Consider the following 21,364-nt stretch of genomic DNA (forward strand, 5'->3'; position numbering starts at 1 on the left):
TGTGTGCGTGTGTATGTGCGTGTGTGTGATTACCTGTGTGTGCGTGTGTATGTGCGTGTGTGTGATTACCTGTGCGTGCGTGTGTATGTGCGTGTGTGTGATTACCTGTGTGTGCGTGTGTATGTGCGTGTGTGTGATTACCTGTGTGTGCGTGTGTATGTGCGTGTGTGTGATTACCTGTGTGTGCGTGTGTATGTGCGTGTGTGTGATTACCTGTGCGTGCGTGTGTATGTGCGTGTGTGTGATTACCTGTGTGTGCGTGTGTATGTGCGTGTGTGTGATTACCTGTGTGTGCGTGTGTATGTGCGTGTGTGTGATTACCTGTGTGTGCGTGTGTATGTGCGTGTGTGTGATTACCTGTGTGTGCGTGTGTATGTGCGTGTGTGTGATTACCTGTGTGTGCGTGTGTCTGTGCGTGTGTGTGATTACCTGTGTGTGCGTGTGTATGTGCGTGTGTGTGATTACCTGTGTGTGCGTGTGTATGTGCGTGTGTGTGATTACCTGTGTGTGCGTGCATGTGTATGTGCGTGTGTGTGATTACCTGTGTGTGCGTGTGTATGTGCGTGTGTGTGATTACCTGTGTGTGCGTGTGTATGTGCGTGTGTGTGATTACCTGTGTGTGCGTGCATGTGTATGTGCATGTGTGTGATTACCTGTGTGTGCGTGCATGTGTATGTGCATGTGTGTGTGTGATTACGAAGGAAATGATCAGAATCAGGCGGTAAATAGAACATTTGGACGCAGATATCGGGGCTGTGTCTTTGCACGTTTTCAGAGGAGAAGGCTGTCCGTTTGTTAATGGCTAACAGCCGCGCGCGAGCGCTTCAGAACACCCGGGGAGCGCTCAGGGTCATATTTTGGACGCTTTTCGGAGGATGACTAAGCCGAGCGAGAGGCGAAGTCTGGGGCGCGCCCGGCGTTCCTCGACGGGACAGCTGCTCGGTTCACTGCGCGGCGCGCCTGTCCAAAATGCGTCCCTCAAATTTTAAAAGGGGACTCCACCCAAAAAAAAAAAAAAGCATCATCTCAAACAAGAACACATGGACCGAGAAATCGTATGGGGTCACCGTGGTTACGTTCTGAATAGATCGGTTCTTGTTTTTTTCTTTTTTTTTTTTGCTCCATACGCTGTAAAATAATGAATAATGTTAAAGTTCACTATCATCCTCGCACACTCGACGAAAAAAAAACATTCTAATTACACGTGTTCTGGCTTATGCTCAAAATACTTGTTGTGTCCTGTATTTAAGGTGTCGAACCAGGGGGTACAGCGACCCCTATATTTAATGGTTTTTTGTTGCAGCCACATCTGCAAATGAACTGTACAGAGCTGTTAGCCCTTTGTACTCAGACAATTTAACCCAGGTTTTTTTGGAATGTTTTTTTTTTTCAGCGCGAACTTTCGTCTTTCTGGCAGCTGGCCTGGCGTCAACAAAGCCCCAGACCTGTCAATAACAGGAAAGTGTGCTGCAAACCGCTGTCTAAGTCATGAGGAATGCATTCGAGCATTTGATTCGGGGAAAAATATGATTTCATTATGATGTCATCCCCTTTGGAAAAGCCTCATCGTTACTGCCTTTGGGGGGGCAGTCAGGGGCGGGGGTTATTTCATGTGACCAGCCAATGACGGGCCACTATTTGTTGACACAGACCCAACGCCCTGTTCAAGCTTTACTGTACAATATTAATATTATGATGTCATCGTATATGGAAATGGAATCCAAACCAATATCAGAAATGAAATAATCAACCCTTATTGGCAAAAAATGACTTATTACTGCTATTGTTATTCCATAATATATATATTTTTTTAAATACACAGCTGTGCTGAAATATATTTATCACTACATTTTCCAAAAAGTCTGTACGTTTACTATATATTTCTACATGCCATCGTCTGTTTTAACACATCCAGTGACCTTGGATGAAAGTACCTTCACTGGCAAACACGGTAGAATAACGTCGATGTGAAAAGTGAATTAAATGTAGATTAAGGTGCAGTGCATAGAGTCAAAGAAAGCCTCCCCCTCCCCCCCCCCCCCCCCCCCCCCGCGCACCTCTTTTCTTCTGTCGCTGTCCCTCTGGACGAGCCATCGGACCGAGGCCTGGGGGGACTTGTGGAGGCACTCCAGAAACGTGGTGCTGTTCTTCACCCCGAACTGGACCGTCTCCTCGGCGTTCCTGTAGGCTACAGCGAGACCGCGACCGCCACCATGATGATGATGATGATAATGATAAATATTGTATTATTATTTTCAGTATTATTATCATGCAGCAGCCCTTGGGCAGTGTGCCTGCCTCTGCATAGCTCAACAGTTGTCCTTCTGCAAAGCATTTTACGGTTTTGGCTGCACCAATCACGGTGTGTGGCCTGAGGAGCTCCAATAGTCATGTGTCTATGTCACTCGGTATTTGTTGATTTGCAGAGAAGAAAAACATCTGGTGGGCAGCTCTGCTCCAGGAAACGGCTAAAGGGCGGACATTTTGGCTCTGGACCACTGATAGAGTGAATGAGCCCTCTCTGAGATCACAGATCTGGTTCTCTTCCTGTTTCGGTTTTTATCCCGTTTGGAATGAGGAGATAGTCGGGAAAGTGTGTATGTATGCGTATGTGTGCTTGAGCGGGTGCCTGTGTGTGAATGTGCATCTGTGTGTGTGTGCGCGTGTGCACGGGTGTGTATGTGCGGGTGCGTGTGTGTGTGTGTGTGCGCGCATGTTGTATGTGTGTGGGTGTGTGTGTGAATGTGCATGTGTTGTATGTATGTGTGTGGGTGTGTGTGTGAATGTGCGTGCATGTGTGTGTGTGTGTGCACGCATGCACCTGCGTTCATGCTTGTCTGGATTTCTGTGAGTGAGTGTGTGTGTGTATTTATGTGCATCGTTATAATTGCCACTCAAAATAATGGAAAAAGGCTCGCATATTTACTCGCTCAAATTAATTGTTTGCTATTTCTCAAGCTGACTGGCAAATACTTTTCAGTGTCTCATTTTCAGTGACCTGCTTCCTAATTTCAAACAGACAACTTTCCCTCATTTTATCGTTCAGCATTATGGCGAACACATGCTGCTTGCCTCGTCTCAGCGGCATTCTGACTTTCTTCAGTCTCCTACCTTTAAGGTTGAATCCTCTGCACTGTGTCAGTGGGTTCCCATGAATAATGTCCTGCCTTCTGCTTCTCCTGCAAGACACACACACACACACACGCATGCATGTACACACACACACACACACACACACACCAAAAAAACAAAAACAAAAATAGGTTTGTCTACGTCAGTTACAGAGCATGTCCATAGTGATTAAAACCACTGCGTTTGCATAGCGGTTATGAAGGCGCTACATACTGCTTATAGCTGTATAGCTCTTATGAAGGGCCACTCACACGCACGCTGTTCTTACACCGAGCGGTTTCTAAATCTCTACATCTTGATTTAATTGCGACAGGTAAGGAGAGATTTTTCGATTTCCTGCGCCGGGGCCGGGTTTTGCTTTGTTTTTTCGGCTCTCTCCCCCCCCCCCCCCCCCCCCCCCCCAGAACGAGAGGCGGGCTGTGTCAACACTTTCTGGGCGGACACGCCCGAACGCGCGCGGTAATGTTTTTTTGCCGAATCTCCGCTCGGTCGATGCGCCAACAGCTACGAGGCCTCCTGGACGATGAGAAAAGACGTCCGAACTCCAAACCAAACTCCGCTTCAGTTTCTCTAGGCTGGAATTGTTGCTGGTGTGTGCATAAAATAGTGGAGGTGGCGGGGGGGGGGGTGGGGGTGGGGGCTTGAAATCACCCAAATACCACCCCGGTCGCTGTATTGGCAGATATGTGACATCAGTGGGCTGTAATTTGCTTCGTATTTCAGTGCTTCTTCCATTCAGCTTACGAAGGGGAGAACTGGACGAGCCGTCGACCGTGAGTTATGTAGGACTGGCTCTGAAAAATAACCTAAAATGTGTTTTTCGTTACAAAATGGGGTAGAATTGCACCTATAATATCCAACAAAATGGTGTAGGCGTAGGCTACTTTTGGTTGAGTTGCACAGACGTATCACAGCCATTCAGCAAATACTCTCGTGGGATTCAGTAATTTTCCATTCATCCGGCCAGTAGGTGGCGCTGTGGGGGGAAGTGAGGGTTGAGGCAGGCTGCGTACCTCTTGCCAGTGGGGTAGAAGCGCGAGCAGCTGAGGCCGTCCCAGGCGCAGTACGGGTCCCTGGCCAGGCAGCAGTCGGCGCAGGCCGAGCCGTAGGCATGGCAACGGTGCAAAGACACCTGGGAAACTCCGTGCTGCGAGCTCACGTACAGCTGTTGCTGAAATTAAAAAGTTAAAACTATATGAGTGACCGATGACATTAGTCATAGCGTTAAAAACAATCCTTTCTACCAAACATAGAGAGCAGCAAAGAAGAGGTATTGCAGCAACAGAATAGTGCAAACTTTAGTCAGATTGCAGACTATGGGGAAACTGGAATTGACCAATCGGGACTTGACCTTCACTTTGACCAAACAATCTTAATATAAGAATATTTACATAAAATTTCAAAACATACTTCATAAATAGGCGTAAGAAAGCATTGCATAGACCAGGAGCTCCGTCATATTTTTTGCAAAAAATGAACTTATCACGTTCACAGTCACCTCATGCTCTCTGCTTGTACTCATTCAGTTACAATAGACAATTCTCTATTTAATCTTCAACGCGACCTATGCCATTTCACTTCGCAACGCAAGCTGTGAGGTCGACCATCACAAACACATGGATCTTTTGAAAAAAAGAAAAGCCATCATGATCATAGATAGGGCATTGTCTTCTCTTACCTTTTTTGGGGAGATTCTTAAATTCGTCACAGGGGCCCCATTCTGTTAACAGAAATAGAAATAAGTGTGCTTACATATTGAGATAAGCTGAGCTGCTAATGGTCACTGCAGCACATTCCAACCAAAACACTGTACCTAGGTTCTAAAGCAGGGATTGCAAACTCCAATCCAGGTGGGCCATAGTGTCTGCAGGTTTTTGACGTGTTCCTACACTTCGGTGCTTAATTAAAGTCATTTTTTTGGAAACAGACCTAAATTAGCCAATGATTGAAAGCGAACTCACAAAAAAAAACCTGCAGCCTGCCAGGACTGGAGTTTGAGACCCCGGCTCTATAACATCCACTCGCGCTACTCTCCTATCAGCATGTTTATTGTATCCACGCTTATCGACGCATCGGGCCAAATCTGGCGCTCCTTGAAAAATGTCCAGACGCGGCCTGAAACTTTCCCGAAAAGCTGAGGTTTCCTTCGCGGCGTTATCCCGGGCGGTTGTCCCGGAAAGAAAAGGTCGGCTCGGTCCGCACCTTTGCGTTTGCGCGGTGGCCGACGTCGCTGGCGTCCGTTCTTTTCAAGCGCTTTCTTCTGTCACCCGCGCGGAGAACCGGAACCGGTTTTTTACGAAAGCGTTCGTCTGAAGCCCGCGTGGAAAACGAAGAACAGACCGATGTTGCGTCGGGCGACCGGAGAGCGTCGGAAGCAGCGTCTCTCTCCGAAAGAATCGCGGCGGCGCGTCTAGATCCTTCATGGACTGAAATCGGCATTTATGATTTGAATAAATAAACTGCTCTCACTTAGTAGTTTCCCCTCAGATGGAGTACATTTTCCACTGATACAGTACATTTCCCTCTGATAGAGTACATTTCCCTCTGATAGAGTACATTTCCCTCTGATAGAGTACGTTTCCCTCTGATAGAGCACGTTTCCCTCTGATAGAGTACGTTTCCCTCTGATAGAGTACATTTCCCTCTGATAGAGTACGTTTCCCTCTGATAGAGTACGTTTCCCTCTGATTGAGTACGTTTCCCTCTGATTGAGTACGTTTCCCTCTGATAGAGTACGTTTCCCTCTGATTGAGTACGTTTCCCTCTGATAGAGTACGTTTCCCTCTGATAGAGTACATTTCCCTCTGATAGAGTACGTTTCCCTCTGATAGAGTACATTTCCCTCTGATTGAGTACGTTTCCCTCTGATAGAGTACGTTTCCCTCTGATAGAGTACATTTCCCTCTGATTGAGTACGTTTCCCTCTGATAGAGTACGTTTCCCTCTGATAGAGTACATTTCCCTCTGATTGAGTACGTTTCCCTCTGATTTAGTACATTTCCCTCTGATTGAGTACATTTCCCTCTGATTTAGTACATTTCCCTCTGATTGAGTACATTTCCCTCTGATAGAGTACGTTTCCCTCTAATTGAGTACATTTCCCTCTGATACAGTACGTTTCCTTCTGATACAGTACATTTCCCTCTGAGTACATTTCCCTCTGATACAGTATGTTTCCCTAAGACAGAGTGCATTTGAACCCTCTCGGACTAAAGCCTAAATGCGATCACAGTTAAAATGAAAGCTGAGCATTTTAATGTGTGCGTGGACTGAAAGCGAGCAAGGCTCGGACCTTAAACACCTCCAGCTCCTCCAGAATCAGGTCGTGACCCAAGGAGTGGTTTGTGGGGAGAACCACCAACTTCTGAACGGTTCCTTTGTCTGAGGAAAAAAACGAAAGCGCGTCACTAAATCAGGGAATCAATTAGTGATAAATTAATCTAATTTGATAGCATTTACAGGGACAGGAGGCTTTTAAAAAAAGAAAAATGTCTTTAAATCCTGAGCTGAGGAACAGAAGTGCATGAAAAAGGTAAAAGGTGAAATAACGGACATGTGGTCTGTTTGCCCAAGAACTTTCTAGCGGGAGAAGAAAACATTATTTGAACATTCTCTTGGAAATCCCCGATAAAGCCTCCAAAAAACGGCGAAACAATAGCCGCCGCGCCGAAGCCTGGGTTTGACATCACTGGCGCAGAGTCAGGAATCCGGGGAAAATGTGGAACTCATAAACACTCACAGCTGTGAGCTGTTCTCCCTGTCACTGACAGCAGAGTGTCTATACTGGCCTCTGTCACCCGGAGTCCACCCATAATCCTCTGTGTCTACCCATAATCCCCCTGTATCTACCCACAATCCCCCAGTATCTACCCATAATCTCCTGTATCTACCCACAATCCCCCCGTATTCACACCCAATCCTCCTGTATCTACCCATAATACCCCTGTATCTACCCACAATCCCCTAGTATCTACCCATAATCCCCCTGTATCTACCCATAATCCCTCTGTATCTACCTTAATCCCCCTGTATCCACCCACAATCCCTCGGTATCCACCCATAATCCCCCTGTATCCACCCATAATCTGATAGCAAGCAGCAGGAGTGAGCTTCTTCACTGAAGAATTTGCAAATTGTGAATGCATGATTTCATAACCGTCTTTGAGGTCTGTATCTACGATTTCTACAGCGGTTCTGTCATGCAAGTCTCTTCACTAACTCGTGTAGTGCCACGTGGTGGTCAGACCTGTCATTGAAGCAAAACGTTTGACTTTCCCAAATGTTACCTGTCCCCAGGAACAAGACCTGGTAGCGGCCGTCGGTAGCGGTTACCAGGTCCACGGCGATGGCGGTGTACTTGTAGTTGGCGTTCGTGCGCACGACCAGCGGCCTCCTGCTCACGGGGTAGATGGGATTGAACATCATGGGGTGGTGCCTGACGAAGGTCACCACGTCGTCGGGGAACTCTTTGGTGGTGTGCATGTTTGGGGTGAAGGCTCCGCCGGGACACTGAAGGGGGGGGGGGAGGCAGAGAGGTTGGGAGGGGGCGGATCAGTAACCAGGCCCAACTTCATCCATGGGGGCGACATAGCTCAGGAGGTAAGACCGATTGTCTGGCAGTCGGAGGGTTGCCGGTTCAAACCCCGCCCTGGGCATGTCGAAGTGTCCTTGAGCAAGACACCTAACCCCTAACTCCTAACTGCTCTGGCGAATGAGAGGCATCAATTGTAAAGCGCTTTGGATAAAAGCGCTATATAAATGCAGTCCATTTACCATTTACCATCCTGATTGGCTCAGCTACCTGTCTATTAACAACTGTAACTATAGCAGCAGGTACGGTGCAATTAACCATCAGTTAAACCCTCTGGCAGGGTGGACGGCTTAACCCCGCCCCCTTGACTCACCGTGCCCGGCCGGGGGAAGGGGATCCGCCCCTGATAGGCCGTCCACTGGAAGTTGTCTCTCTGGGCGAAGGGCCCGTTGAAGACGGTCAGGACGTCGGCCATGTTGTACACGCAAACCGCCGAGCCCTTGAACACCGAGCTGAGGAAGAGGAACATGCTCTTCACCAGGAGCAGCGCAGTCATCAAGACACAACCCACACTTAACCCCAAGGAATGGGCAGCATTTCCAAAGCAGGTATTTGAAATGTGCATTTGTAACATACGTTGCTTTAGCAAAGCAACTTCCGCCTCCTCCATTTTGACTGTAATTTTTCCGTGATAATGTAATAATATATATTTCTCAGTGTAAAATACAGTTCAGAGTTCTCTCTCTCTCTCTCTCTCTGTCTCTCTCTCTCTCTCTCTCTGTGTGTCTCTCTCTCTCTCTCTCCGGTCAGAGCATCACAAAACGTTTCGCAGAGGGGGGGAAATGGGAGCCGAGTCCGGAGTGCGAGGTTTCGTCGAAGCGTTTCTAAATTTAAAGCCGCGGTCTCCTCCGGTCACACCCTCGTGCCCCCCCAACCCCCCTCCCCTTTTCCGACCGGCTGCGCTCCTGCCAAACAAAACAGGGCGCCCCGTCGGAGCTCCGGAGCTTCTCATGATGTCACCGTCGCGCGCCCCTGGCGGGATTCGGCGCCGGCGGGAACGATTCGACGCGCTCACGCGGAGAAACGCCCCGCTGTGAGACCTGGCGGCCGAAGCTCGCGTCGCCCGGGTGCTCCTGGGCGGGAGGCTAACGGCGCCGCCGGCGTCAGCCAGCTGCCAGCTGTCACTAAGCGCCCGTCCGGGCACTGCTGCGCTTCTGTGCCCTAGGGCCCGTCTGACGGTGGGTGGCTAGCAAGCTAACGCGTTCACATTCGGCCAGCAGAGGTGGAGAGTCCAGGGGAAAGAACGTAAAAGTCCTTCCCGTGTGTTTTTTCCAACCCTGAACTCAGCCGGCTGATTTCACTCATTAGCTCCACCACCTGGCTGAGGAATTGTGCTGATCAGCAAATATAGGTGGTTGGAACAAAATACCAGGGAGGATTTTTACTTTCTGAACCTGGATTTTCCACCTCAGTTGGTTAGCTAGCTACTGGCTAGTGCCTCACATACAAATTAGAGACTATCCAGCGCCGCGTCAGGGCTGGAGCTGAACACCCTGAGCTGAACACCCTGTGGATTCTTCACTTCCTCCGCATGACCTGGCAAGCTCTTCCACACATTAAGTCTGCGTGTCAAAAAAATACTTCCTGATATCCGGGTGGCATTTGAACCGAGCCAGTTTTCCACCTCCGTCTCGGAACTAAACCTGGAAAATCTATTTTTCCTTCAATTTGTTAGTCCATTTTTTTAATTTTAAAAACCTCAGTCAAATCCCCCCCCCCCGACCTCCCTTTTCCTGAGTCTGGGCGTTGGGCTGGGAAAGAAATATGTCTGCTTCTGCTCTGCTTCTGCTCTGCTTCGCATGCGAGTCTTCGATTCCAGGACGTCCCTAATACGGCGCGGCCGGGGCCTACCTCGTGGAGGTGAAGACGGCGAACAGCAGGATCTTCTTGGGGTGCTCCTGTTCCAGTAAAAACACGCTTTCTGGAAAGGGGGAGAAGAAAAGAAAAAAAAAAAAAAAACGTCCGTTTCCATTACTGGGGCAAGGCCTGACGGACGGACGGACGGACGGACGGACGGTCCCCGCCCTCGTCGCCCAAAGCCGAGGCGGAGCGAGGCTGCCTCAAAATAGATCAAGCAGATCTCCGTTCTGACAGTTTCATCAAGGGTGACGACGACGACATTTAATACGCAGGCGTGGAGCAGAGACTCTGGCGCAGCTAGCGTCTTTCATTACATGGAATGAATCTATAGAGCTGGATGTTTGCTGGAGCAATTCAGGTTAGGTACCTTCACCCAAGGGTACTACCGCAGTGCCCCACCAAAGATTTAAACCTGCAACCTCTGAGTTACTAGTCCCTAACCACTATACCACACCAATGGCTCTGATTTTTAATTCTATCGCTTTGTATCTTTAGGTGCGCACAACATCGAAAAAGAAAAATATTTTTGGCCAGACACGAAGCACTCAGTGACCCATATGTTCAACGTTAATTTAACTCTGATGGTGGAAACTTGTAAATTGACAAGAGAGATGGAATGCACTGTACCAGAGTTAAATGTACTCTGTCAGAGTTGATTCGACACTGATGATCTTGCTGTTTATCTTATTGGCTGTGACGGGTGGCTGGTGGTGGGTGTTTGGGGGAGAGGGGGGCGGGGCTTCTGACCGAGCTCGTCGAAGTGCGTCTCCGTCCCGTCGGGCTCCTGCACCACACACACCATCCTGGCCTTCAGGAAGGTGGACCACTTATTCACCAGACTGCGCTGGCCCCCGACGTCATTCTGAGAGAGAGAGAGAGAGAGAGAGAGAGAGAGAGAGAGAGAGAGAGAGAGAGAGAGAGAGAGAGAGAGAGAGAGAGAGAGCATGACAAGGGGGGAGAGAGAGAGAGAGAGAGAGAGGGAGAGCATGACAAGGGGAGAGAGAGAGAGAGAGCATGACAAGGGGAGAGAGAGAGAGAGAGAGGGAGAAAGAAAGGGGGAGAGTGAGTGAGAGAGATGGGGGAGAGAGAAAGAAAGATGGAATAACAGAGGGGGAGAGAGAGAGCTGTCACTGCTATATCTGACGAAAACAGTGTTCGCACAAACGCACGCACGCACGCACACACACATACACACACGCACGTGTACACACACACACACACTCACCGGGCACACGCGCGCCACCATGCTGTGGATGTGCTTGACGTTGCCGCAGCCGTCCGTCAGCCTCTCCCGGAAGAAGAAGTAGAGCTTGGCGTCGTCGGGGTCCGAGCCGTCCGCGATCAGCTTGGCGTCGATGAACGCCGGCTCTGAGGACAGACGGCCGCGTTTTTTAAGATCGCCGCTCCGAGCTTCCTCGCTTACCTCGGGGGACGCGGCCTCTGATTGGCCGTTTCCGGAAGCTTCCTCACCGCTCAGCCACTTGGAGTTGTGCTGGTCCGTCCTCACGGCGTTCCTCCGCGTCAGGCTGCGGAAAATGGCGGCGTCCGTCCCCATGAAGTCGATGTACATCCCCGAGAACAGCTCCTGGTCTGGGGAGGAGAGGGCCAATCAGCTCGCGGCTCTGAAAGGAAACCCGACCGAGCCCGTAGGACCGCGCAAAATACCATCGCCGGCGACTTCCTCTTCTCCCCAATATAAGTCTGATGCATATGATTAAAACTACAATTCCCATGCATTTTCAACTGCCAAAAAGCCCTGGAAAGAGCCATTTTGGATGTGTTGTCTGAGAACCCTATTGGTCCGGGGACGAGGGGAAACTTATTGACGTTGCGTTGCCAGTGAAAACCGACTCGACGAGTCCTGGAACGGTTTCCGGAATACTCCGCACCGGTGCATGCTGGGAGAAAGTGTGCGCGTTAGCCGAGGGGGTTTCTGGGAAAGGAGAGCGAGACACCGGGGGGGGGGGGGGGGGTTGATTTTCCGTGTCAGAACTTTAGCGGGCTTGTTCTGCGTGAGGCTAATTTTGCCCCTCCCCCTCTCCGCCCCACCCCCATCGCCCTGTCAGTCAAACGAAGTGACTGGCTTTGAGGCACATTTCACCCTGGCAACAGTGCGAACAGTAAGAACATAGAGAGTTGTTAATGTGTGGAACAGTTTGTGAGGTCATGCAGTAGAGGCAGAGAGCCCTCTGGGGTGTTCAGATCCAAGCTTCGTGCAGTGATGGATGCTCTCTCGTCTGTTGGCAAATAATAATGGGCTGAACGGTCCGTTCTCATTACCTCATCTTATGTAAGAACCGCCTACACTTTAGTTCTCGTGCCAACTTTTCACGGTCTAGTGCCCCCTAGTGCTCACATTTAAATAGGAACTCCAGCCAAGAAAGCCTAGGGCCTGATTTACTAAGACCATTAGCTTGTGAAAAACTAATAATGCAACCAATGACTGATGCGAAACAAATACCGAGCCCAATCATTGGTCATGTTCTTGGCTTTGCGCGTGCTAGAGGTTATTCACATGCTAAAAGTGTTAGTAAATCAGGCCCCTAATGTAATGTCTGTCCTCTTCATCTCAAGAATAATCGCTTATTTCAAATGTGCCACATATAATACTTCAGTCCGCAGCAAAGCCCCGCCTAAAACGATGATGTCACCTGGGTATAACACCACCCCTTCTTCTGATTTTGGGGAACGGATTCGGGAAATTTTGCAGTTCAGAGGAAATTAAACCCGGACTCCAAACACTTGGAGACGCCGCGTAATGGTGAGAAACCCGCTGCTGTATTTCTGTTGTATTTCTCAACTGTTGATCTGAAGATGAGCGGTTACATCCCGATGACATCGTTGGCTTCAAACGGTCTTTCCGCAGAAGAGAGATCTGGTTTTCACACGGGCCGCAACCAATCACTCTGAGAGAAAGACGGAACGCGCCAAGTTGCGATTTCCGGGCGCCGCCCCTTTAAGACTTTCTCTCCCTCCGATCGCTCCGTCTCTCTCTATCGCTCTATCGTCACTTCGCCGCGTCGCCCCGCTGGCTGCGGAGCGTGGCGCGGGCCCAAGGGCCTCTGGGAATACGTGAAACCCGCGCTGAAGAAAAAAGCTAGCGCCAACGGTTGACGGCTAGCGTGACGCAGAGGTGGGAAAGTCCAGGGGTCAGAAAGTAAAAGTCTGTCTGCCGTGTGTTTCTCTTCCACCCAAGAACTCAGCCGGCTGATTCTACTAATTAGTGCTACCTCCCGGGCCAAAGAGTTGTGGTAATCCAGGCGACTGGAACAAAATAGGCACGACTTTTACTTTCAGGCGCCTGGATTTTCCACCTCTGGCGTGAAGCTTGCTCGACCAAACGCTTTCCCTGGGTTCAGATGCTTTTCAGAAAACGGCTGGAGTCTGTAAGATGCTGAAATGTTGGAAAGAGGAGGCGTTGAAGTGTCAGCAGACCTGACGAGCCGCCCGAAGATAAGGGTGGAATCGGAGAGTCCGCTCGCGGCCGGGCCGCGCCGCTTCGGTTCCAGGCTCACCGCGTGTTTTCCCAGCTTATTAGACAGACTGCCTTACCCAGAGTCACTCTACATAGAGTTCTCCATTAATTGTGAAAATGAACTTATGTTCAGATAATCTTTGACTGATAGATGAACAGATAAACATTCAAATTCCGAATGATCCTGTGAATCCTATTTGTTCCCTGCGCTTGGACCGGTACTTCTCTCTAGGGGTTTCGTCATACTTGTTCCTGGTTATGGTTATACACTTTGTTGTACGTCGCTCTGGATAAGAGCGTCTGCCAAATGCCTGTAATGTAATGTAATGAATCACATTTCACAAGGAAATGAAATACTATAGTCTGCCTTTGATTGTTTTAGAAATTTTTAAATGATATAATTTTAATTATAAATTCTACACACACACACACATGCAGGGTGTGTTCCTGGCAGTCTGATTGCAGAGGTGTCCTAAGCCAAGTGAACTTGACCCTATTTGGCCCTGCAAACCTTATGGGTGGGGGGGGGGGGGGGGTTTGGGGGGGTTGGCGCTCGGGTATCTGAAAGCCGAGCCCGACCTGCGATGTCACGCACAGGCTGCGACCATGGCAACCGGGCGCCAGCTCACCCACCAGGGAGCGCACACAGGCACTGCAAAGGCAGGGGGCTAGTGTGTGTGTGTGTGTGGGGTTGTGTGTGTGTGAGTGCGTGTGTGTGTGTGTGTGTGTGCATGTGTGAGTGCGTGTGTGTGTGTGTGTGTGTGTGGGGTTGTGTGTGTGTGTGTGTGTGTGGGGTTGTGTGTGTGTGCGTGTGTGTGAGAGAGAGCGTGTGCCTGTGTGTGTGTGTGTGTGCGTGTGTGCGTGCGTGTGTGTGTGTGTGTGTGTGCATGCGTGAGAGAGAGCGTGTGTCTGTGTGAGAGTGTGTGTGTGCGCGTGTATGTTTGCATGTACATATGTGTACAGCTGTAACGGAGTTGGGTTGTTACTGTCATAAATTTCCCTGTGTAAATAATTCAGAAGGACTCACTCAGCATGACGGAGACGGTGTTGATTTGAGGACTGAAAGAGCATCTCCCCTTCCCCGATTCGATCCGAGAGTCGATGTGGAACACCTGCTCCTGCAGGAGACGAGAGGAGAGGGGGGAACGGAGAGACGAAGGTTTTCCTCAAAATTAAAATCATAAGTATATAAATATTTTAATATTAATACCATTTTAATATCAGAAAGTGGCAATTCATTTCTCTATATTTCAACAGATTGTAGAAGTGCTGCAATCTTGATAATACAGTTTATTGGCATGCGCTGTCAGTGTGTTCTGTATCCAGGGGGTTTCTGGGGAATTCACGCTTGAAAGGCCCGGTTATCTTTATGCCGTTCCCGCCGGTGACATCCAGCAGCCGGTTGGTCTGGTGGTGTTTCCGCGGAAACCCGCCCTCTTATCGACCCGGTCGGAATTCTGGGGAATTTCAAGCCAGGAATGGGCCAAAAATACTCTAAACAGTATCTTGTTTCCAAATACAGGAATGCCGTCCCAAACAAATACATCAATGAACTAGAGTCAAACACGGTCCAGTCCGTCCCCTGTAGGGAGACACTCTGCAGGAAAAGATTCCGGTTCGTTCTAGAGAAAGCCTGAAAGGCGCTCGGGCTCCGCCCCCTCACCGTCGCTTCACTTCCGTATCCGAGCAGCGCGCGGCGGATGTGGGCGTGGCCTCCCGATCGCCGCGATCCTACAGAACGCGACAAAGACCCGCCTACGCGCGTTTCACAGACGCAATGCGGCCAGCTAGCCTCTTTTTAGTGCGGTTTATAGCGCTTAGCCTAGCGACAGTCGCTACTGCACGTGTCCCTGTGGATAGCGGGTGGATTCACATGGGAGGGGTTCTGTGTGTGGTCAGACGCGTTTGTGTGTCCTGAAGCCGCCGCCCGTAAACGCTGGGCTTCCAGCGTTACGGAAAGTCAGGCGCCGGCAGCGGCGGGAGGGGGGTTTGTTAGCGTCTCGGCCGCGGTGCGGAGAACGCGGAGCGCGAGCGAGAGAGAGAGGGCGGTTTCCTCTCAGGGCGAACGCTGGCCCTCGTTGTCGGCCCTCTCCAGCTGGAGCTCGTCTCCCAGACGGGCCGCGGGAGCCCATTGGCCGATTTCGTCCGGGGGTGGGCGGGGTTTTTTTAATTTGTTATCGCGGTTCTGATTTGGCCTGACGTCAGCGTGACCTCTTATCGAGCCAACGGTGGGGAAAAAGAGCCGGTGAAAAACATCTGTGAGTACGTGAGTTTGGCAACAGTGTCTGAAAACAGCAGGTGGTGGGAAAAAAACTGAAGAAAATTAAACGTTAGAGTTCAATAAAGAGGCAAAAAACATAATGAAGCAAACTTTGAATTCCAAATAGTCAATATTTATATATTTTTACAAATAGTGCAAAGATAACAATAGACAGTGTTCCTTGTGGCTTATTTGTTTGGACTCCTTAACCCTTAAAGGTGTGACATCACAAATGTGTGATTAGAATGTTCTGAACTGAACATTCTAATGCTGATGTCACAATCGCTGCCGATGATCGCCACCCCTTTCCTCTTTCTGGCTGACGCCGCCGGCGTGATGTCTCGCACTGACCTCTGACCTTCGACCCCTGTGAACGTAGGCGCAGACGGGGCTGAACGCGCCGCTGCCGCAGGCGAACAGGTGCGTCCGGTTGAAGGGCTGCGCGACCCGGATGTAGTTCCCGCACCCGTGCTGGAGAACGAGAGAGAGAGAGAGAGAGAGAGACAGAGAGACATACCTATTAAACCGAACGCATTCACCACCTTTTTCCTTCCGGAAATCGCCGTCAGAGAAAATATGTCTATTATTTTACACTCAATCTTTTTCATGCAAGCGGCAGTTATCACAATATAGCCCAGATTTGCGGAGACTGCAAGCAATTGAAATCTTGACTGTAATCCATTTTAAATAATTTGAGGGAGAGGAAAAAAGAAAAAGAGAGACTTCTGACTGTTGCAGTGGAGTTCTGGAACCCTGACTTAGAATTTTGTAAAACATTCCAAAAGGCCAGCTCTTCAAAGGGCTAAGATATGGTTTGTTATGACCACACAAAAGCACTGCTTTCCTACTGAGAAATGTGCAACGTGACCAACTCAGATTAGCATTCGGCTGGTTAAATGGGATAATATTTTTAAAAAAACAAGTTACCTCAGCACAGGGTGCCGGCAAAGCAAAAAGAAGATCGTAAAAGCGATCTGTTTACAGCTCGTCCCACAGGCCTGAGCTAACGTCCAGGACAGGAGTTCTTACGAACTGACAACGGCTGTAATTCAGGCGCTTCCAAACGGAATATGAACAGGGATGGGGGGTCGCAATCAAGCAGCAGACGCGGGGACCGGGTCGCGCAAATATTAGTGTTACCCCCCCCACCCCCTCTCTGCAGAGTTTGGGTCGTGGCTCAGAAGCAGCACAAACGGTTCCTGGGAGGTCCTCGTCCAGTTTACGAGTAGCTTCCCCCCCGGCTGCCGTTTCAAAATAAAAGCCCCGCAAAAAGCATACACTGTCACAGAAAGGGAGGGGGGGGGGGCGGGGCTCAGGTCCTCTTACCGTCGCGTCCTTTCCCGCCATTAGGCACTCCTCGATCTTGCTGGCAGACGCCGGCCAGTGCACCTGCAGGGAGAAAGAAGACGTTTCAGCCTCGTCAGACCTGCTGTGGCCTCTTTAAAAGGAAAAGAGCTTTCTGCGGTACCGTTGCTGCTGGACGGCAGGCGCCGACTTATTCAGGAAGGGTTCAGGGTTCAGTCAAAGGGGTCGTAAAATATCCGCGCGGTATAATGTCCAGTGTTAATCCAAATTGTCCAGCTGGGACCATATGTACTCTTTAAGAGTTAATTTAACACTGAGAACGCCATTGGCCAGCTCTATAAATGAATTGTACACAAAAATAATGTAGTTCCTTCTGTGTAAGGAAATCTGCTAAATGGCTAGAGTGCGTAATAACGGTAAAGGGGAGCAGTCGTTGGTCTCGGCCACCCAGTCGCGGTCTGTAGCGGTCTGTAGCGGTCTGTAGCGGTCAGTGTGGGGGGTGGAGGGGGACGGGCACTGACCTTGAGCGGCCGGTGGGTGATGTTGTTGATGCTCAGGGACAGAAGGTGGTCCCTGCAGCCCACGTACATGCGGTCCTGGTCCTCGTCCACCAGCAGGATCCTGTAGTCCAGCGGCTGCTCCGACAGGCTGTAGTGCTCAAAAGACTGGGATGCCTCCAGCTCTGGATAACCAACACACACACACACACACACATAGACACACACAAACACACACGCACACACACACACACACACACACATAGACACACACACACACACACATAGACACACACACACACACACACATAGACACACACACGCACAAGATGTCACGATTTTTCAGGTTGATTTCTGTCAGAACAAAACAAGGATCACAGGTAGAGATCAGCTCATGGTGAGCTCACACTGAGATTTCTCTACTTGTGGAACAGGTCAATGCCTGTAATGTAATGTCATGTACTGTCGCACTGGCACAGACTCCTGGGGTGTTCAAGTCCAGAGTCGCTCTTAAACCTTAAGTAAAATGATGAGCGCAGATGACTCCAACCAACAACTCCTATTCCACCGGTTTGTGTCTATATGTTCATGAAGGGCAGTCTGTCGGTTAGCATTAGCATATGCTAACGCTTAGTGGAGGCATCTCCACTGGGTGCAAATAAAGATCGCGGGATGAACTCCACCAAAAGAGAACGACACAAAAGCGATGACCGAGCGATTTAAACAAGCGGGGGAGAAGATGGGGAGGAGGGGGGAGGGAGCCTCCAAGAGAGCCCGGGGGGGGGGTGGGGGGGGGACTTCTCTCGAGCTCGCCGGTCGAAGAAAGCTGGTCGGTGACCGCGACGGAGAGCCTTGGGGCAGAACCGCGAACAGGATTCGGGGGGGGGGGGGGGGGCGGGGTCTCTCGCCGCCTCGAAAACCGCGCCGTTCCCGCCGTCAGACCTCTGACCCGCTCCCCGCGCTCCCCTCCTGACAGCCTCGACGGAGGGATGGAGAAAGAAAGGAAGGGACTGAGAGAGAGAGAGAGAGAGAAAGCGCTCTCAGCGGCAACATCAAAGCGTTTCTGGGGGGGGGGAAAGCCCCGGCTCATGAATATTAATGAGTTTTCTAATTCCGAACTGAATGGCAACCGGAGTGGGGAAAGCGGACGCAAGTGTTCTTTCCCTCTCTTCTTTTCTTCTTTATTCGTTCATTTCTGCCTCTCCTCCCCCCGCTTGTTTTCTGTCCCGTATCTCCTCATGTAGCTGTGAGGGGGGGGTAACGGCACCCAACTGCCACCCCCACACCCCCCCCCCATCTAAAGTCACAGTGTTGCCATTCAAGTCCAAAATCTTCTTCGCGTGTTTGATATGCAAGTCCCAGCTTAGAAAGAGAAGACGCATTCCTTTGCACTCTCTCTCTCTCCCTCTCTCCCTCTCTCTCTCTCTCCCTCTCTCTGTTTCCCTCTCTTCTAGGGACCCTTTGCGGTCTCTACCCACCAAACCTCGGGGGGAGAAGGTGCCCCCTTTCCAGGCTCCCCATGGCTTTTCCCCGAAAGAGGGAACATCCCCAAAAACTCGAATCTTTCGCATGCTAATCGCAATTTAAACATGTTTGCCGACAGCCAACAGTTTAAGTCATGATGGCATATTTTTTATCCGAATGCTCAGTTTTTTGGCACTGGCACTTACAAAGAGTTAAATAGGATAAACACGCTATATAAAAATGGGAATAAAGGCCTGACACACAAGAATGTTAATGGATTTAAATCTCAAATCGTTCATAATGATTGGTCTCGCTCTGGAACGTGGGACCAAATGTTATCTGTTAAGAGTTGCACTGACACTGTTAGAGTCGAATTAACACTGGGCATTTTCCTGTGCAAAACCTTAAGCCTTGGCAGCTGAGCAGACGCAGAAGCGCTGTGGTGATCAGTCTCTGTTGTTCCAGAGCGCTGGGCTTCGGATCCTCATCCAAAACCCCGGCTGGCGATCCCGTACCCTGCAGAGAGTGGCGGGACGGGAGACCGACCCCCCCTTCGCTTCGGCAGAGCGCTCACACACGGTACCGTCCCAAGAAACATACGGAACAATTCAGCGGGCCAGAATTTCGTTGGGAGAATGCACTCGGAAAAAAAAAAGGTAAGAAAAAGTTCACTTTCACAAACGCTTGTCACTGGGGTGGTACCCCATAGATACATAAAACTGTACCCCTAGCCAGCCGTACATAATTCATCTGCACCTTTTTAGCTTGTAAGAAGTACTCCTTAGTACCCAAAAAAAATATTATTGTACTATCAGGATCCATTTGGGAAATTTGTTCCATAAAGAACAAAAATGTAGCTCAACTGTACCTTTATTTCTGAGTGTGTATAAAATGACTCTCCACGCTGCCACAAAATAATGCTAATGCCTTGAGCATTCATGTAGTGCCTCAAAGTAAGAGAGCTGATCTCTGACTAGTTTTCACAATCGTATCTATTACAATAAGAAAGGCTAAACTGATCCTAAGTGTCCCTGAGCAAGACACCTAACCCCTAATGGCTCCCAACGAGCTGATCGGTACCTTGCATGGCAGCCTTTCACCATTGGTGTGTGGGTGAATGGGTGAATGAGAGGCATCAGTTGTAAAGCGCTTTGGATGAAAGCGCTATGTAAACACAGTCCGTTTACCATGTTGTAGCACCCCAGCTCTGAGACGCTGGATGAATGCGGGCTCTGGTGATGAGGGCACTTCAGGACAGCTCGACACGTGACGCCCGGGAGCGCCGTTTGAAGACACGCTCGATTATTGGCGTAAAATTTTGAAAGTCGTCATCGCCCTGGCCTGTTATTGTCAACAAGCTGTGGGGGGGGGGGGAGGATGGAGGGGGGGTGGTATTCGACCAAGCCTTTCTTGTCGCAGCGATGCAGACCCCTACGCGGCAGCAGGGCCTGACCGCACGTGCGTCATTGGCCGCGCGGTGGGGGGGGGGGGTGGAGGGGGGCGTCGCGAACGTTCCGGGGGAATTCTCTCCTCCCCCCTTTCCGTGCCGTTCGCGACCTTTAAAAACATCCCGTTGTTGTTGTGGGCGCTGGTCGGCTTTTTTGTGGCTCGTCCTGTCAGCGAGAAGCAGCCTGACCGCCGTACAAGTGGGGCTGCCAAGTCGCAGGCGCTGAGGCGAATCGACTGAGACCGCTCCCGTAAACCCAGCTTAAACTTCCGAGGTCACGTCCGAGCCCGAGGACCTGTGGGTTTTCCCGTTCGTCGCGAACGACGGGCCAGTGAGAGCCGGCCCGAGGCAAAATCGCTACCCACAATCCTTCTCTTTCAACGCTAAATGTCCAGAGGCGTTCGAACAGTCTGCGGACGGTGAGGGGGGGAGGAGACATTAGCTGGAAGGCCGAAGAACCTGTGCAAAAAGTCGGTTTGGTGAAAATCCAACGGATATAACAGAACTGAGCCACTGACACAGAACTCTAATGCGTGTGTGACAAATGTGGGTTCTTCTGTCAAGCACTTTTAGCATTTACTTAATGAAAGAAATCCACTGAATCATGTCAAAACTCCAAGTCAAATTGGTACTAGATGTTGCTTTTATTGTGTTTGGGCCATCTGTTGAACTTCAAACAAGAGAATTTAATAGTCTGACAGCAAAATACCAGATGGCCATCATCACAAATTATCTAATTTTTTGTCTGATTTTGAAAAAATTTAAAAATGACCTTTTGAGCACTGGACATCGATGGTGTGATTGCATTGCAGCACTTCCCAAAAGATTTGTATTTGTACCTTTTTTTTTTTTTTACTATGAATATTTTTTAATAAACATTTTCACAACATCTCCCCATGTTATTAGGGAAATGTTGACAATTAGATAAGCAGATTGACTGTCATTATATCGCCCCGCACCAGTCGCTGCATTCACAAGCGCGGCACGCCCGGACACTGTGAACCAGGCAACCCCCCGGGGGGGGCCATCCGTTAACGGGCGGCCATTGTGGCTCCGCGACCGGCGAAAGGTCGCATCCGGGGACGACGCCGACCCTCCTCCGAAGCACGTGACCTTTCTGGAGCATCAGGTTTGGGGGAAAAATGACAACAGCGCTTGGCGTAGGCCGTTCTTTGAGCAAGAGGGACCCGAGAAGGGATTGCCAGTTCAGTAGAACAGAACCTTCCTTTTCCAGCTCAAAGCCCAACGCTATTCACTCGCAGGTCTTCCTGTTAAAAGAGACCAACTTGCATCAATTTTTGCGTGTTGTGGAAATCAATGCGGTTGTAATGAG

The 21,364-nt window shown here is 50.0% G+C and overlaps 1 protein-coding gene and 1 long non-coding RNA gene across 3 annotated transcripts in view; both read right to left on the reverse strand.

Annotated features, from left to right (window-relative positions):
* The window catches only part of LOC118219326, a 285,113-nt gene that overhangs the window by 238,878 nt on the left and 24,871 nt on the right, over positions 1 to 21,364 (reverse strand). The window lies entirely within an intron of this gene.
* LOC118219267 (semaphorin-3C-like) overlaps positions 1 to 21,364 on the reverse strand; it is a 33,115-nt gene that overhangs the window by 1,420 nt on the left and 10,331 nt on the right. For both annotated transcript variants that reach the window (XM_035402293.1, XM_035402294.1), the window contains 15 exons: positions 17,145 to 17,305; positions 16,645 to 16,707; positions 15,670 to 15,789; positions 14,086 to 14,176; positions 11,054 to 11,173; positions 10,809 to 10,951; positions 10,331 to 10,445; positions 9,575 to 9,644; positions 8,037 to 8,175; positions 7,419 to 7,641; positions 6,425 to 6,513; positions 4,811 to 4,852; positions 4,146 to 4,303; positions 3,112 to 3,179; positions 2,058 to 2,188 (listed from right to left, as the gene is read on the reverse strand). In XM_035402293.1, the coding sequence (XP_035258184.1) occupies positions 2,058 to 2,188; positions 3,112 to 3,179; positions 4,146 to 4,303; positions 4,811 to 4,852; positions 6,425 to 6,513; positions 7,419 to 7,641; positions 8,037 to 8,175; positions 9,575 to 9,644; positions 10,331 to 10,445; positions 10,809 to 10,951; positions 11,054 to 11,173; positions 14,086 to 14,176; positions 15,670 to 15,789; positions 16,645 to 16,707; positions 17,145 to 17,305 (1,733 nt within the window). The remainder of the gene's footprint in view (positions 1 to 2,057; positions 2,189 to 3,111; positions 3,180 to 4,145; positions 4,304 to 4,810; positions 4,853 to 6,424; positions 6,514 to 7,418; positions 7,642 to 8,036; positions 8,176 to 9,574; positions 9,645 to 10,330; positions 10,446 to 10,808; positions 10,952 to 11,053; positions 11,174 to 14,085; positions 14,177 to 15,669; positions 15,790 to 16,644; positions 16,708 to 17,144; positions 17,306 to 21,364) is intronic.

This window comes from Anguilla anguilla, chromosome 19 (assembly GCF_013347855.1).
Source record: "Anguilla anguilla isolate fAngAng1 chromosome 19, fAngAng1.pri, whole genome shotgun sequence".
Lineage (NCBI taxonomy): Eukaryota > Metazoa > Chordata > Actinopteri > Anguilliformes > Anguillidae > Anguilla > Anguilla anguilla.